Below are 15,189 nucleotides of genomic sequence, written 5' to 3' on the forward strand. Positions count from 1 at the left end.
TGGTAACCAGTAATGAACAACAATTGACTGATGATTATTGTTGAAAAATTTGATAATTTTCTAAAAAATGGAAAAAATTCATATTATCATCATTAAATTTTGATGTTTATATGAAGGCGTTTAAATAATAGTTTCTTTTGGGATTAATCATTGTTATTCGATCTATTGATTGTTAATCCAGATCGGGTACTGCAAAGACGATGATGACCCTCCCAGTCCAGTTTGCTCTATTCGCAAATATCAGGGTTCGAACTTATGACACTGTTTAAAGAATCTAGTATCTCATCTCACTAAATCAACTTGTTGGTACCTAAAGTTAACTTTATGTGTCTAATGTTTCTAAAATTACACTTTTAAGTGCTCGGACCATTAATACCATTAAGTGACACATGTCAAACATATAAAATTTTAAAATTTATTTTTTTAAAATAAAAATTTTATAAGCATGACATATGTCACTTAACGACTAATTTTAAGACGGACACCTAAAGTGTAACGTTATAAACATTAGACACATATTTTTTTTTAAAAAATCTTTAAATATTTAAAGTGTATAATTTTGACACTTATTTATTTTAATTTTTAAAATATCTCATTCAAAATGTCTTATTAAAAAATTAAATAAATAACAATACTTATATTTCTTTTTTCACCCTTGCATATCTATTTTTTTATATCTATCAAAATAAATCTATCAAATCTATTAATTATTTTTAGAGATAATTTATTTTTATCATTTTACGAATATATATTTACTAAAGTAATCCCGAGTGAAGCTTAACATAATATTTAGGTCTTATTTTCCGACGTTCGGGTCCGACCCTGCTCATTTGCATACACGCAATGTCATACTAACTTCATTTCCATCCCATGACCTTTTTCCCATGAAAATGAAACAGTTTGCCTTCTTTTTCCTCCTTTTTCTCGCTTCCCAAACGGTCCATTCCTGGAAAAAAGACGAGTTCCGAGCCTGCGACCAGACCCCTTTCTGCAAGCGAGCTCGATTTCGCAAACTCGGCTCCTGCACTCTAATCGCCACCGATGTCTCCATTTCCGACGGTGACCTCACTGCCAAGCTCATTCCTAAAGCTAAACAATATCATGATCAAGATCCGATCAAGCCGTTGACTCTCTCTGTTTCAGTCTACCAATATGGGATCCTGCGGCTCAAGATCGACGAAGATCCCTCGTCGAACCCACCCAAGAAACGGTTCCAAGTCCCCGATGTGATTGTCCCCGAATTCGAGGGTAAAAAACTCTGGTTACAGAGTGCCACCACGGAGAAACTCGACGGAGATATTGGGGGTTTATCTTCCGTGGTCTACTTATCCGACGGCTACGAGGCGGTTCTCAGACACGATCCTTTTGAGGTTTACGTGAGGGAGAAAGCAGGTAAAAGACGCGTAGTTTCATTGAATTCACATGGGCTATTTGATTTTGAACAATTGAGAGTGAAAAAGGAGGATGAGGACTGGGAGGAAAGGTTTAGAGGCCATACTGATTCTAGGCCATATGGTCCACAGTCCATTAGTTTCGATGTTTCTTTTCATGAGTCTGATTTTGTGTATGGAATACCGGAACATGCTACTAGTTTTGCTCTTAAACCCACTAGGGGACCTGGAGTTGAGGAATCTGAACCATATCGATTGTTTAACTTGGATGTTTTTGAGTATGTGCACGATTCACCTTTTGGGATTTATGGTTCTATTCCGTTCATGGTATCACATGGAAAATCTGGAAAAAGTTCTGGGTTTTTCTGGTTGAATGCTGCGGAGATGCAGATTGATGTATTGGCAAAGGGTTGGGATGCTGACAATGGGATTCTGATGCCCACGGAGCAGAGTCGGATTGATACGTTTTGGATGACCGAGGCTGGGATTGTGGATACGTTCTTTTTTGTTGGACCAGGACCGAAGGATGTTGTCAAGCAGTACATGAGTGTGACAGGTCTCCCAGCAATGCCACAGCTGTTTTCCACGGCATATCATCAATGTAGGTGGAATTACCGTGATGAAGAGGATGTAGAGAATGTGGATTCAAAGTTTGATGAGCATGATATTCCATATGATGTTTTGTGGCTTGATATTGAGCATACTGATGGAAAGAGGTATTTCACATGGGATAAATTGCTATTCCCACATCCAGAAGAGATGCAAAAAAAATTGGTTGCCAAAGGTAGGCATATGGTTACAATCGTGGATCCACATATTAAGAGGGATGACTCATTTGATTTGCACAAGGATGCTTCCCAGAGGGGATATTATGTTAAGGATGCAACTGGTAAGGATTTTGATGGGTGGTGTTGGCCTGGTTCCTCCTCCTACCCAGACGTGTTAAATCCAGAGATTAGGTCATGGTGGGCCGAGAAATTTTCTTATAAGAATTATATTGGTTCAACTCCTTCATTGTACATTTGGAATGACATGAACGAGCCTTCTGTGTTTAATGGACCAGAGGTATGCCTCTTTTGTTAATTCTGTCTTAACTTCTATCTATTCATGATGTTTGTCTTTTTTGTTACTTTCTTATCCTATTTTGCATTACGGGTTATAAAATATCCTTATACTTAACTTTCCTAATTGCTATCCACCTACATGGATCAAACACTGTTAAATTAAGAGGGAGAAGAGGAGAATTAATGTAATTATTATTCAAGGGAAAAGTGTAGAAAGTGGGGAAAAAGTAACGGAGAAAAGGAAGAGGAAGAGAGAATTTCAGCACTTAATCAGAAGGTTGTTTTAATTAAACTAATGAATAAAATTACTACAATGACCCTTATAGGTTAGTATTTTTATTAGATTTTTGTATTTGATGGTCTGTACTCTACAACTGTTATGTACACATTTATGACAAAATTCTGCCCACGTTATTCACTTAATTAGTTATGAAACTTCAGCAAACAATTTGAAAGCAAATGCTTCCCCCTCCCCGATATTTCATACATTAAGTAGCCTAAATCGGGTGATCATTTGGTTTGCTAATAAATTATGTGCTACTACAGCTGGATTGAGTTTAATATACCTTTATTTTTTTAAATAGGAATATGAGGTCTCATTAAAAACCTCCCTCATAGTTGCCTCTTAAGAAGAGGCAATTAGCGGAAGGAGGAAAAGAATACCTCAATATATTAATAACCCAAAATTACATAAGACTATAATTACAACATCACCCGAAATAAGAGACCAAACATAACCACAAAAACACTAAGATCATTCAACCTATCCCCTCCTTAGCTAACTTGTCTGTCTCCCAATTACAAGCCCTAGGGACCAGCTTAACCATAATGTCCTTAGCCGAAATTAAATCCCCAATTTCCCCAACCAAAGAACAGAAAAATGAAGGGGTAACAAAAGGCCTCAAAATCCAATCCACTGCTGTTTTACAATCACTCTCTAGAATCAGACTTCCCTTCAACACCCAATCCGAATTAAGAAACCAATCAATGCCTTCTTTAATAGCTTTCAACTCAGCAAACAAAGGAGGACCTGGTCCCACAGCCTTAGAAAAAGAGATCAAGATAGAGCCGTTCGAATCTTTCAACAAACCTCCAATACCACCCTGCAAACCATCACCTCTAACCGCCCCATCCACATTGAATTTATAAAAATCAGGTGGAGGTGGAAACCAACACTGTTCCTTCTTCTTCTTGTGAGATTTAACTACTAATCTGTCTGCAAGCCGAGAATCCCCTATTAACAAATCAACCTGGATATTAGCCTTAGGAAATTTAGCTAAGAACCATTTGGCCAGCCTGAATCTGCAAATGAAGAACAGTGTAGAGCTCTCAAAAATCCAGTTTTCGAAAACCACTAAATTCCTAGCCTTCCATAGCGACCACAGAACAACACCCGGGATAAAATTCCAAATAGAAGAAGGATCCTTTAAAACAAACCAAGAACAAAGTAAAGACATAGGATCTTTGGGCAAAACAGTAGAAACATCCCATAACATGATGAACCTATTCCACAACTCCCAAGCAACATGACATAAAATGAAAAGATGTTGAATTGTTTCTTCCTCCTTTTTGCATGAAGGACATAATAAATCTTCCATGGGAACACCTCTTTTCTGCAACTCCACTCTAACAGCTAATTTTTGATGAGATAGTTGCCATAGAAATGTTTCAACTTTCGGAGGAGCCAATCCAGCCCATACCCATTTGTTCCACTGAAAATTCCCTCCAGAACTACGTGTAAGTGTTGATCTGCAGGCCTTAACTGAGAACAAACCATCTCCATTCCCTGACCAAGTTAGAAAATCATCAACTGAATCAATCAAAACAATATTATCAATCAATGTCATTAGAGAAATTGTATTTAACATGTCATTGTTAGGTGTTTAGTGAGAGAAGCTCCTCCTTCTCTCTAAAAATCAGGTGTTTTAGTTAAGTTTTTATGTTTTCATTCCTTTTCATTTCTCTTGATGGCAAGGTGAGAGTTCAGGTTGGGAAAAATTGTGTCACAGTGATCATTTTCAACATTCCAGAGAGTTTTCATTACCAAGGTCTTTGGATATTTTTCGATAAATATGGCGAGGTGGTGGATTCTTTCATCCCTAATAAAAGAAGCAAGGGAGGAAGTAGGTTTGGTTTTGTTCGTTTCACCAGAATGGAGGATGCGAGGAAGGTTATCAACTGTGTTGATAGATCTTGGATTCAAGGTAACAAAATTAGAGTCTTCATGGCGAGATATCATCCTCGTGATGTTTTCTGGAGGAAGAAGTTCTCTGGTCCTTTTTCAGTCGAGGGAAACAGTGTAATGAAGGATGTTAGTAATTCGGAAGCTCCCATTGGTGGTTCTGTTGACGACAGTAAGCTCTCAACTCTCAAAAACAACTTGGTAGGATGGTGCAGAATTTTTATTAAGTGGGTAGAGTCGTCTTCTTTTGATGAGGAAGTTGCATCCTCGTTATCCAAGGTGAGGGAGCTCGTTGGTGTCTCTCCAGTTAAATTTCCAGAGCTGAAAGGGGGTTCTGAAGAAGCAGGAAGATCCATGCACTCTCCAGAGGTGCAGTCGGCCGAGAGGTGTTATGAGAATGAAGACAATTTTCTCTACTGTTTGGGGACTAGTGCTAGAGGCAGCCTCTTGTCGGGTGAGGGTGTGGAGGACAGGAACTTAGGCGAGGCATTGATGATGGGCCCGAGGAGTGCCGTTGTGGGTCAGAGGATGGTTCTTTCGCAAATTGAGGGAGTGGGGGAACACGAGACTTTGCTGGTGCATGAGGAGAGAGCAGTGGATGTCTCTAAGGACACTTGCTTGCCTGCACGTGGTTATGAGGGGAGTAAGGATTTTTTAATTAATTCTCCCATCCTGGATGGTCTCTTAGTGTCAAGAGAATTGGGAAATGTGAGCCTAAAGGATAAAGTGGATCTGTTGGTTCACGTGGAGAGGGAGAAAGAAGTTGCCTTTAGGAAAAGTAGTGAGCCTGCATGTGCTTTTGTTGGCTCAAAGGATTATTTTAATGATTTCCCCATGTTAGATGGTCGGGTTGAGTCAAGGGAGGTGAAGGATGGGATACACGAGGGCTTTTCTTACAACTGCGCATTCATAAATCCAAAGGGTAACGCAAGGCAGTACATGAGACCTAAGGTGGGTTCTGGCAACAAATATAGATCTAAACAATTTTTTCAAGGGAATTTTACAGCTCCCAAAAGAAAGTATAGGGGTTACCGAAGCAAGAGCCATCAGAGTAAGGTGCATTGGGAGGAAGAGGTGGCTGTTATTGATGACAGATTCATATATGAATCTGATTTTCCAGCATTGGGGCAGTCTCTACAGAAGGATTCGATCAATTCCTTGCCTTTTGGAAAAAATTTGGGTTGTGAGTCTAATGGCTCAGTAGTGTATCTGTTGTCGGAAGACTTTGGCGGGGGAAGGAGTAGAAGTTTCAGGTGATCTGCACCATGCTTTTTGTTTGGAGCTGGAAGTTCGGATGGTCTTAGCCGACCAGACGAGTTGACGTGGTGGAAAGGCGGCTATGTGCGTGTTTTTTTTGTATTCTTATCATGTGATAGCTCCGTGGCTTTTGAGTTAGAAGTTGGCTTATATGGTTTTAGTTAGCTGTCACCCTTGGCTTTTAGTATGGTTGTTTTGTTTGATTGAGAGTCTATCGGGCCACGTTTAGGTGTTTTTTAGGCTGTTGTTGTTGGTTTGTTGGATTAGGCTGGTTCTGGTAGGATTGTTTGTGGCTGCTTTTGGTGTTTTGTTTATATTGGGGGTGGCTTCCTGGTTGTATCGTGTTCTTTCTATGGTTAATAAAATCCTAAGGAACTCTTTTCCTCCTTCCGCTGATTAAGGAGCTTCCCTATAAGCTCCTTTAATCATGAAGGAGGTTTTTAACGATGCCTTCAATTCCTATAAAAAAAATGTCATTAGAGAAATTCATTGTTCCAATTCTCAGTCGCATAAATTCCTCCTTAATCGAATATTCCAAACCCATCAATTGTTTTCATAGCAACCAAAGTCCGCAACAATTCCCCTTTTATTAATCGATAAGGCATAAATCCTAGGAAATTGTTCTTTTAAAGTAATATTATTAACCCAAACATCATTCCAGAATTCAGTTGATCTACCATTCCCCATTTGAATCTTTGAATTTAACCTCAAACAATTCCCAATATCATCCTTTTTCTCATAATTGTTCAAAATTCCTCTCCATATCCATGAATCACGAGGATTAGCAACCTTATTGATTGATAGAGATAAGTTACTGATGTTGTGCTTGCAACATATCATCTTCTTCCATTGTGAATCTTTCTCATTTGCAAACTTCCAAACCCACTTCCCAAGTAGCATTCTATTGGTCATAGACAAGTCCAGAACTCCCAAGCCATCCTCCTCGTAAGGTTGACACACCATTTTCCAATTTACCCAATGAATCCGTTTCTTCATAGGACCATCCCCCAAAGGAATTTAGCCATCAAAGAATTTAACTTATGATTTATCTTTGAAGGGATTTTAAAAATCGAAAGGTAAAAAATAGGCAAGGACGACAAAATAGACTTCACCAACACTAATCTCCCTGCCATCAATAATGATGTAGCTTTCCAGCCTGCTAATTTGCTGTTGAACTTCTGCAGTGTTGGTTCCCACAACAGTTATGTATTTCCGTTAGTACCAATCGGTAAACCAAGGTATGTCATAGGAAAAGCCCCCACACAACAGCCTGCACTATAAGCCCATTCCTTTAGGACATCCACATCCAAATTAACACCAAACAACTTCCTTTTGGATAAATTAAGATGGAGGCCTGACATTAAACTGAAAACCCTCAATACTCTCCTAATATTCAGAATCTGAGTAGGAGAATCTCTGCAAAATAGTATTAAGTTATCTGCGAACTGTAAGTGCGTCAAATGAAACAAGTTATCCTCCCTACCAACACTGAACCCTTCAAACAGAGCACAATCAACAGCCTTAATCAACATTAAATTCAGTAGTTCCCCAACAATATTAAACAACAGAAGAGACAGACTGCAACCTTGTCTCAACCCTTTCCCCATCTTGAATTCATTAGTCGGAGAACCATTGACTAGAACGGAGATAAAGGCAGAGGAAATGCACAAATCTATCCATGAAATCCACCTATCTCCAAAACCCATAATTCTGAGAAGTCTCAACAAGATAGGCCATTCCACCGAATTATAAGCTCTTCGAAAATCAACCTTGAAAACAACACCTTTTCTCCCTTTTTTTCTCCAATAATCTATAACTTCATTAGCCAAAAAGGCACAATCCAGCAGCTGCCTTCCAGGAATGAAGGCAAACTGTGTTGGACTAACTAAATCTTTAATAACAGACACAAGCCTTCTAGATAGGACTTTGGAAAAACCGCCTCCCACACTTTCTATTCTGAGAATTTAACTTCAAGAACCTTCTTTTGATCGTCTGTCAGTTTAGCAAAATTCAAATCAATTTCATCCACCTCTAGAGTTGATTTCGAATTATAGTTGTCCTTGAAATAATAAAAAACGAAGCCTCTCAACTGTTCCGGGTCTGAAATAACATCCTCTGCTACCTTCAATGATGAAATGGTGTTAATTCTATTCCTATTTAGTGCACACAGGTGAAAAAACTTTGTGTTTCTATCCCCCTCAATACTCCATTTCACTCTAGACCTCTGTAACCAAATACTCTCCTCCTTCCTATGCAAATTCCACAGCTCCTTCCTCGAAAAAACAAGCAGTTCCCTTTCTTGAGAAGAAATCCCCCCTCCCTGTATCTTGAGTTCCAGGACATTAATTTTGGCTTCTAATTCTGTAATATCATCAGAGAGTCCCCTATGATTATTCCTTGGCTGAGATTAGTAATGAATTGGTTGTATGTAGCATCATTAGCTGAGATGCCATCTTGCTTTTATTTGGTGCATTAGACAAAAAAGGAAAAGACTTTACCCGCTATTGTAAGTGGCAATGATCATAGCTGGAACCTATTATTGGAGAAAACTTGTAAATTATAAGAATGCACATTCTCAGATTCTTTTGTCCTTCTCTCGTTATTGGGAAAGTTTTCCTGTTTATGCATGATACGCACTTTTACATATACTTTAAACTAGATTAGAGATGGTAATAAGTGGGCATGTTCTCTGTAGATAAGAGTTCTTAAAATTGTACCATGATTTCTAACTATTTTTTATCTGATTTAGCTGTAGTTCTTTAAGTTGGATGTTTATGTTTGAGGATGTTCATGCATAGATGTCATGTGAAAACAATTCTCTAATGATTTTGTTCTTTAGTTAACATCTCTTTCTGTATAATTTTGTTGTTTAGATAGTAAAGTCATAGTTGGCCAGCGATCATAAAAGTTTCAGATTTTCTGAACTAAGTACAGCGAAATATTTCCTCTGTTCATCCAATGTTCAGAAAAAAAAGCATGTTTCCGATCATGCCACATTTCTTATTAATAACTTGAAAACTGCATTTCTATGGAGATGAAGGTGAAATTATTTTTGAGTATTTTTTGTTTATGGTGCCTATACTTCAAAAACCATGGAAAATCTGTTGAAACTTTTGATCATGCCTTATTCTTATATATAGATGTGTGTGTGCACTCTCATAAAAATTTGCATAGGACAGACAAATTTGACTAAACTTTTTCTGTGGTAGGTGACAATGCCCAGAGATGCTTTACATCTTGGTGGAGTGGAACATCGGGAGTTACATAATGCCTATGGATATTACTTCCACATGGCAACAGCTGATGGCCTTGTAAAGCGAGGAGATGGTAAGGACAGACCTTTTGTTTTGTCCAGAGCATTCTTTGCTGGAAGTCAAAGGTATGGAGCAGTCTGGACTGGTGATAATTCTGCAGATTGGGATCACCTCAGGGTTTCAGTCCCGATGATTTTGAGTCTTGGTCTTACTGGGATGTCATTCTCTGGTATGCATGCTGTTAAAAGAAAAAGAAGTTAAAAGTAGTGCTCTTTTCCCTTTTTGATTTTTGACAAACTTTTACAGGTGCCGATGTTGGTGGATTTTTTGGCAATCCTGATCCCGAGTTATTAGTGCGTTGGTATCAACTTGGTGCTTACTATCCTTTCTTTAGAGGTCATGCCCATCATGATACAAAAAGACGAGAGCCATGGTTGTTCGGGTATGATATCTTTAACATATGTAATTCTACTTTCTGCATCTTGATGGATTAGTATTCAATTTGAGCACATTCATTGTATATAAGATCATTAACACGTAAAACAAGTTCATGAGAAGCTCTTTTCTTCACCGAATTTGTATTAATCTCACTTAGGAACATTCTGGTGTTCTCATTTTCAGCTGTATCTCATTCCATACAGCTAAGTGCTCCTAATTTTTTTTCTCTCCATATTGTATTGCATTGAAAAGTAAGCTCTACTTTATTGTTTGTATATCTGTCATTTGTCTCCAGAGAGAGCATGTGAATTGAATTCTGATCGGCAGATATACATTGTATTTGGGGCTCATGATCCTTTTGAACCTCTGAGAAATATGCAATTGCCTTCATTGTTTTTAAAGATATTCTTGGGAGAAGTGTTTTGGTTGATCCCTGTAAATTTTATTACGAGGCTTCCAACCCAAAAAAACCTTCATATAGGTGGAGAGGCCCCTTTATCTTAGAACCTGTGATAAATCATTATAACTGATATGGTATTTGTTCTCCCATCATTTCCCGCCGCACATCTAGGACTTATAAACCATCACATGGCATGTACTTTTTGTGTAGGTGGGTTCATTTTAGCTCCACATTAATAAGCTTTAGGTATGAATCACATGGCATGTACTTTTTGTGTAGGTGGGTTCATTTTAGCTCCACATTAATAAGCTTTAGGTATGAATGTGTTAGTATGAATTAAAATATATTAGTACTTTAGAATGTGTTAGTATTTTAGATTTAATTGCTGTGTCAGCAACAAAATTTTTGGTTTACTGTTTCTAATCAGTATTTTAATTCCTCTTCCTCCTATGAAGTTGTGGTTGTATGAATTAAAATGTACTTCGGTGTAATGTTTTCATGGGAAGGTTTAAAAAAATAAAAGCTTGATATTGTTTTTATACACTATCACTAAATTTGGTATGTATTTTTCTGATCTTCATAGTAATGAGGTCTATCTTATTTCAGTGAACGAAATACTGCACTTATGAGAGATGCCATACGTATTCGTTACACCTTGCTTCCATACTTTTACACGTTATTCAGAGAAGCAAATGTTAGTGGTGTTCCTGTTGTACGTCCATTATGGATGGAGTTCCCATCTGACGAAGCAGCTTTCAGCAATGATGAAGCTTTCATGGTTGGCAACAGTCTTTTGGTACAAGGGATCTATGAGACAGTACTACTCTTAACCGGATCATCTATCTTTTCTGTTTCTTATTTTCTCTGTTGCTTTTATTATCTTCATAGCCTGTGAATAATTGAAATCTCATGTATTTTCTTTTATATAGAGGGCTAAACATGCGTCGATATATTTGCCTGGGAAGGAATCGTGGTATGACCTTAGAACAGGAACTTCATACAAGGGAGGAAAGACCCATAAGCTTGAAGTTTCAGAAGATAGCATTCCTGCTTTTCAAAGAGCCGGCACTATTGTACCAAGAAAAGACCGGCTCCGTAGAAGCTCCACACAGATGATGCTTGATCCCTTTACACTGGTACGTGATTGACACTGATTCGCCCTTTTAGTCTTCTCATATATATTCACTAGTGTAAACTACTGGCAGATATATTCTTATAAATATATCTATTAAAGCACATAAAGGCCCCTTCTTGAGATCTGCATTTGATTAGGCGTGAGCCTCTGACATCACTTTGTCTGTTTAGGTGATCGCTCTGAACAGTTCCCAGGAAGCTGAAGGTGAACTCTACCTTGATGATGGAAAAAGCTTTGACTTCAAACATGGGGCATACATCCATCGCCGCTTTGTATTCTCAAATGGGCATCTAACATCCTCGAATATGGCACCCTCTCCCCCTGGCAACTCCAAATTTTCTTCCGACTGCTTCGTCGAGCGGATTATTCTTCTTGGATATACCCCTGGGGCCAAAACTGCTCTTGTTGAACCAGAAAACCAGAAGGCCGAAATTGAACTTGGTCCACTTCGTTTCGGGGAACAACATGGTGCTGCTGCTGTAACCATCCGGAAGCCTGGTGTGAGGGTTGCAGAAGATTGGAAGATAAAATTTTTGTAAGATATTCATTTAGTTTGATGAATATGTAATGTTAAGCTCTCCTTGTAGGTGTTATTCTTGAGTTTTTAGCCTACGGTAAAGAAAACTGAGAAGCGACATTTCCTACGTGCAATTTACTTGATAATTTCATAATGGGAAGACTGATTTTTTTGGCGCCCATACTTTGATAAATTTTACAATTATACAGTCCTTCACATGGTTCGGAGTAAGGATGTAATAGACATTTTCATTGGTCTCAGAATAGTACACATTATTTATATATAAAGACAATAAATTACATGTGGTAAAAATAAAAATTTACAGAGTAATCCCCTTCCTGGTTTGTGGGTTCTACATAATACCTAAGATTGAAAATATAAGGATAAAGAGATTTATTTTGTAGTTTAAATATAAGATCTGAACATAGGAAGATGATCACAATTTGCAGGGCTCCATCCTATCACTTGTTTCTCATTGTCATATATCACCATTCTGTCTTGCATCGATATGTCTGTTTAAATCACAAAGGATGAATTAAAATCACACTCGAGCTCGAATCAATCGGATCGAGAAATCAAATATTAACTCTTACCTCCAACGACATTCAGGTTTTGCAGCCCTACTTGTGTTCCATTAAGGATTCCCAAGCAAGCATTTCCCTTGTTCTGTCATAACATTATTTGTGTTTCAGTATGTAACAGAAAGAGAGACAAAGAAAGATATATATATATATCTGTTTAGTGCTCACTGATATTATAAGATAAGCTTCAGGGTGCAATTCAAACGGGGCTTTTCTTCTGCCACTATTTGTAAAGGCCAGAGACAGTACGGTCTTGAAGTATTTCTTGGCATCGTGCACACTCCGGAAAGGCTTCCGACCTTTCCAACATAACGGGAGTGTCTGGTCCTCTGGAGCTTCCTTTAGCGACCTTCCGCTTAGTTCTTTCTTCAACTAATACATATAAGATTGAACTTTAGAAAAGCTTCATGAAAAAGAACCACATACTTGGTTTCTAAGTAACTTCAGAAGTTGTCCCGGAACTTACCAACTCTGTTAATGCTTGGTAAGCCTGAGAATTAAGGTAAGTGTAAGAGCTCCCGCTGTCGAATATTACGATGAGATTTTTAATGCCGGTAGCTTTCCCACCGAAATGTAGCTCTGCGCTTCCTGGGGAGTAGTATTTTCTGCCACAAGTAACAAGCAGAAGACTTGCTATCAGGACTTGAAAGCAATCAATTATAATCAAGTTTAACCATCAGGAACCAAAATGGACTTAATTACGTAAACTCCTGTGACATTGGTGTCCAAGTCACATGTGAGGAATCATAGAGACCATCCCCGAAGAAAAGAAATCCGCCGCCTATTCCACTAAGACAGTGGCCAACGACATTCCGCACCAAACCCTGTCTCTGAAGCTGTGACACAATGCTGGATTTTCCCCTTCCGAGGCCAAGTATTCCATCCAAGGGATGATTAGATGTGCCCGGAATTTGATCGTATCCGCAACTGCACACAAGGAACCGAAAGGCATAACGTTTAAGGGTGTGTTGAGAACTCATCAAAGGATTAGATCTGCTAGTAAACTTCTACTAAAAGCAATGAAAAACAAACAGCAGGGATTGTTTATAAGCACCTTTGGAGCAAAAGAACTACTTTATATGGTAGATGTTATGTAAACCAAATTCACACAGATTCTATTTTGATTTCATGATATGCATCAAAGGAATTTTTTCACAAAAGGAACGAAAAGTGTTTCTAGTTAAAGTTTCAGTCGTTTCGTTCCATCTCGTCCCTGACCTGCACATACTCCCACTCTCTCCAAGTTCATTGTGCAACTAAAAGATCAGAACAAGATTGTTACTGATATATAATATATTGAAGATGATTTTGGCCAAAAGTACTAACCCAAGGGCCAGACGAGGACTGAGTCGGATTCCATTTGTATAGTTTAAAGAAAACGTGTCTCGGACAAGGACTCCGAGGGATGAACCACCATCTGCATACTCAACCTCATAGTCACATTGATCAGGGCTTTCACATTTGTAGTCACCAGGTGGATGCAACGCTGAACAAAGCTGATCTTTACATGCCACTAGGTCATTGGTGGGTTGGTAAAGCGGATGAGGTGCCTGTAAAGACAATGACGAAAACATTCAACAATAATTTCTACCGGTACAGACAAATCCGAGCGTCTACAACAATCACGAAAACCAGCAGATTCAACAAGGAAAAGGGACAACTGAAAGAGTTCGGATAACACAACATTGAAGCAAGAAGCCATAGGATTACAATAATCAATCAGGCTAAAATTTAGAAGTATGTAGCATCTGCTGCAAATAATTAGATTGATTAGTCAGTTTCACAAACAAGCTGCTGGTTATCTAAATACATATACATGTGCATATACAAATATACTTTGCATTAATAATTTCACCTCGATACAATGGACGCATGGAGCATTGCATTGGAGCCATGTGAGGTCACTTCCAGTATCAAGATCAAGAAAGTAGGGCTTGGGAGGATGGCCTATATTGATGGTAACATTATAGTACCTGCACCAGAGAACAAAACTCCATGATTTCATCAATATGTACAGGATCATTTGTGAGCACATAGACATAAAATCCCCTATATGCATAGAACAGGTTCCAGATGAACTTTTGCTCGAGGAGTCAATTTTGACCCAAAAAACGAAAAATATAAAGGAAGCCATTGATTTGCTGGGCTTACCCTGCTGGATACACATTTCCATGAATAGGAAACAAGATGGAGGACCCAACTCTATTCATCATCATAGAAGAAGAAGAAGAGCCATTGTAAGTTGAAATCATTGCTTTCCTCCATCTCTGATCAGAAGCCGAAGAGAGAGTGAAGAACAGTAACAAGATAAAAACATTCACTTGCCCTTTTCTCATTTTATTATCTCTCTCTCTCTCTAGCTACCCAGGAGGAGGAACTTTCAGTTGACTATTTACTGTTATAAAGAGATTGTCTGGAAGAAACAAACAAGGTGAAAACTTTGGTTTTGTGTGTTCATTATATATATGTAGGCGTTGATTGATTGGTGGAAATATTGGTTATATAATGTGGAGAATACAGTAAAGGGTGTTTTGCTTGGAGATGAACAATTCATGGGAATTGCTTGGTTCTTCAAATTTCTCGTTTATGGTGTTTCTGTTGTTGTGTTGCCATAAGGTTCTTTGACTCATCGCCTGTCCTTCGCTTTCCTCTACGATGGGAGAATTGCAAAGTGGGAATTCCTTATATTCCAGAGGAAATATAAATTTACCGATTATATATATAATTCTTATTCATGATCAGTAAAATAAAAATATAGTTGAAAAAATTTCTGTAGAATTGTAATAATTATCTCTAAATATATAAAAAAATAATTATATTAATATCTCAAGTTAAAAAAATTTAATTCTAAATTTAAACTTGACTTGATCTAATTTTATCTTTTAAAATAAAATATCTTGACTTAATTAATTCGATCTTAATTTTTTTTAAATATAATCTTGAAGTAAGAACCCATGAGACTCAGATCTC

The 15,189-nt window shown here is 38.0% G+C and overlaps 2 protein-coding genes across 2 annotated transcripts; one reads left to right on the forward strand and one right to left on the reverse strand.

Annotated features, from left to right (window-relative positions):
* The first annotated feature begins 816 nt into the window (after positions 1–816).
* LOC120140897 (probable glucan 1,3-alpha-glucosidase) lies at positions 817–11,754 on the forward strand. The gene is made up of 6 exons (XM_039155898.1): positions 817–2,456; positions 9,104–9,377; positions 9,455–9,590; positions 10,593–10,803; positions 10,916–11,122; positions 11,292–11,754. Exons 1-6 carry the CDS (start codon positions 885–887, stop codon positions 11,658–11,660), a joined length of 2,769 nt encoding a protein of 922 aa, XP_039011829.1. The 5' UTR covers positions 817–884; the 3' UTR covers positions 11,661–11,754.
* A 197-nt stretch (positions 11,755–11,951) lies between these two features.
* LOC120140898 (aspartic proteinase Asp1-like) lies at positions 11,952–14,660 on the reverse strand. Its single transcript, XM_039155899.1, has 8 exons — positions 14,371–14,660; positions 14,075–14,192; positions 13,546–13,769; positions 12,922–13,146; positions 12,686–12,824; positions 12,388–12,591; positions 12,232–12,304; positions 11,952–12,150 (listed from the first exon to the last, which is right to left on the reverse strand). Exons 1-8 carry the CDS (start codon positions 14,553–14,555, stop codon positions 12,044–12,046), a joined length of 1,275 nt encoding a protein of 424 aa, XP_039011830.1. The 5' UTR covers positions 14,556–14,660; the 3' UTR covers positions 11,952–12,043.
* Positions 14,661–15,189: the final 529 nt, after the last annotated feature.

This window comes from Hibiscus syriacus, unplaced genomic scaffold (assembly GCF_006381635.1).
Source record: "Hibiscus syriacus cultivar Baekdansim isolate YM2019G1 unplaced genomic scaffold, ASM638163v2 tig00110788_pilon, whole genome shotgun sequence".
Taxonomy (NCBI): domain Eukaryota; kingdom Viridiplantae; phylum Streptophyta; class Magnoliopsida; order Malvales; family Malvaceae; genus Hibiscus; species Hibiscus syriacus.

Coding starts and splice junctions, on each gene's coding strand:
- LOC120140897 (XM_039155898.1), top strand. CDS start 885: ATGAAAATGAAACAGTTTGCCTTCTTTTTCCTCCTTTTTCTCGCTTCC. Junction 9,591..10,592: donor CGAGAGCCATGGTTGTTCGG/GTATGATATCTT, acceptor ATCTTATTTCAG/TGAACGAAATACTGCACTTA. Junction 11,123..11,291: donor TGCTTGATCCCTTTACACTG/GTACGTGATTGA, acceptor TTGTCTGTTTAG/GTGATCGCTCTGAACAGTTC.
- LOC120140898 (XM_039155899.1), bottom strand. CDS start 14,555: ATGAGAAAAGGGCAAGTGAATGTTTTTATCTTGTTACTGTTCTTCACT. Junction 14,193..14,370: donor GGAAATGTGTATCCAGCAGG/GTAAGCCCAGCA, acceptor TCTCTGGTGCAG/GTACTATAATGTTACCATCA. Junction 13,147..13,545: donor AGTCCTCGTCTGGCCCTTGG/GTTAGTACTTTT, acceptor CCTTGTGTGCAG/TTGCGGATACGATCAAATTC.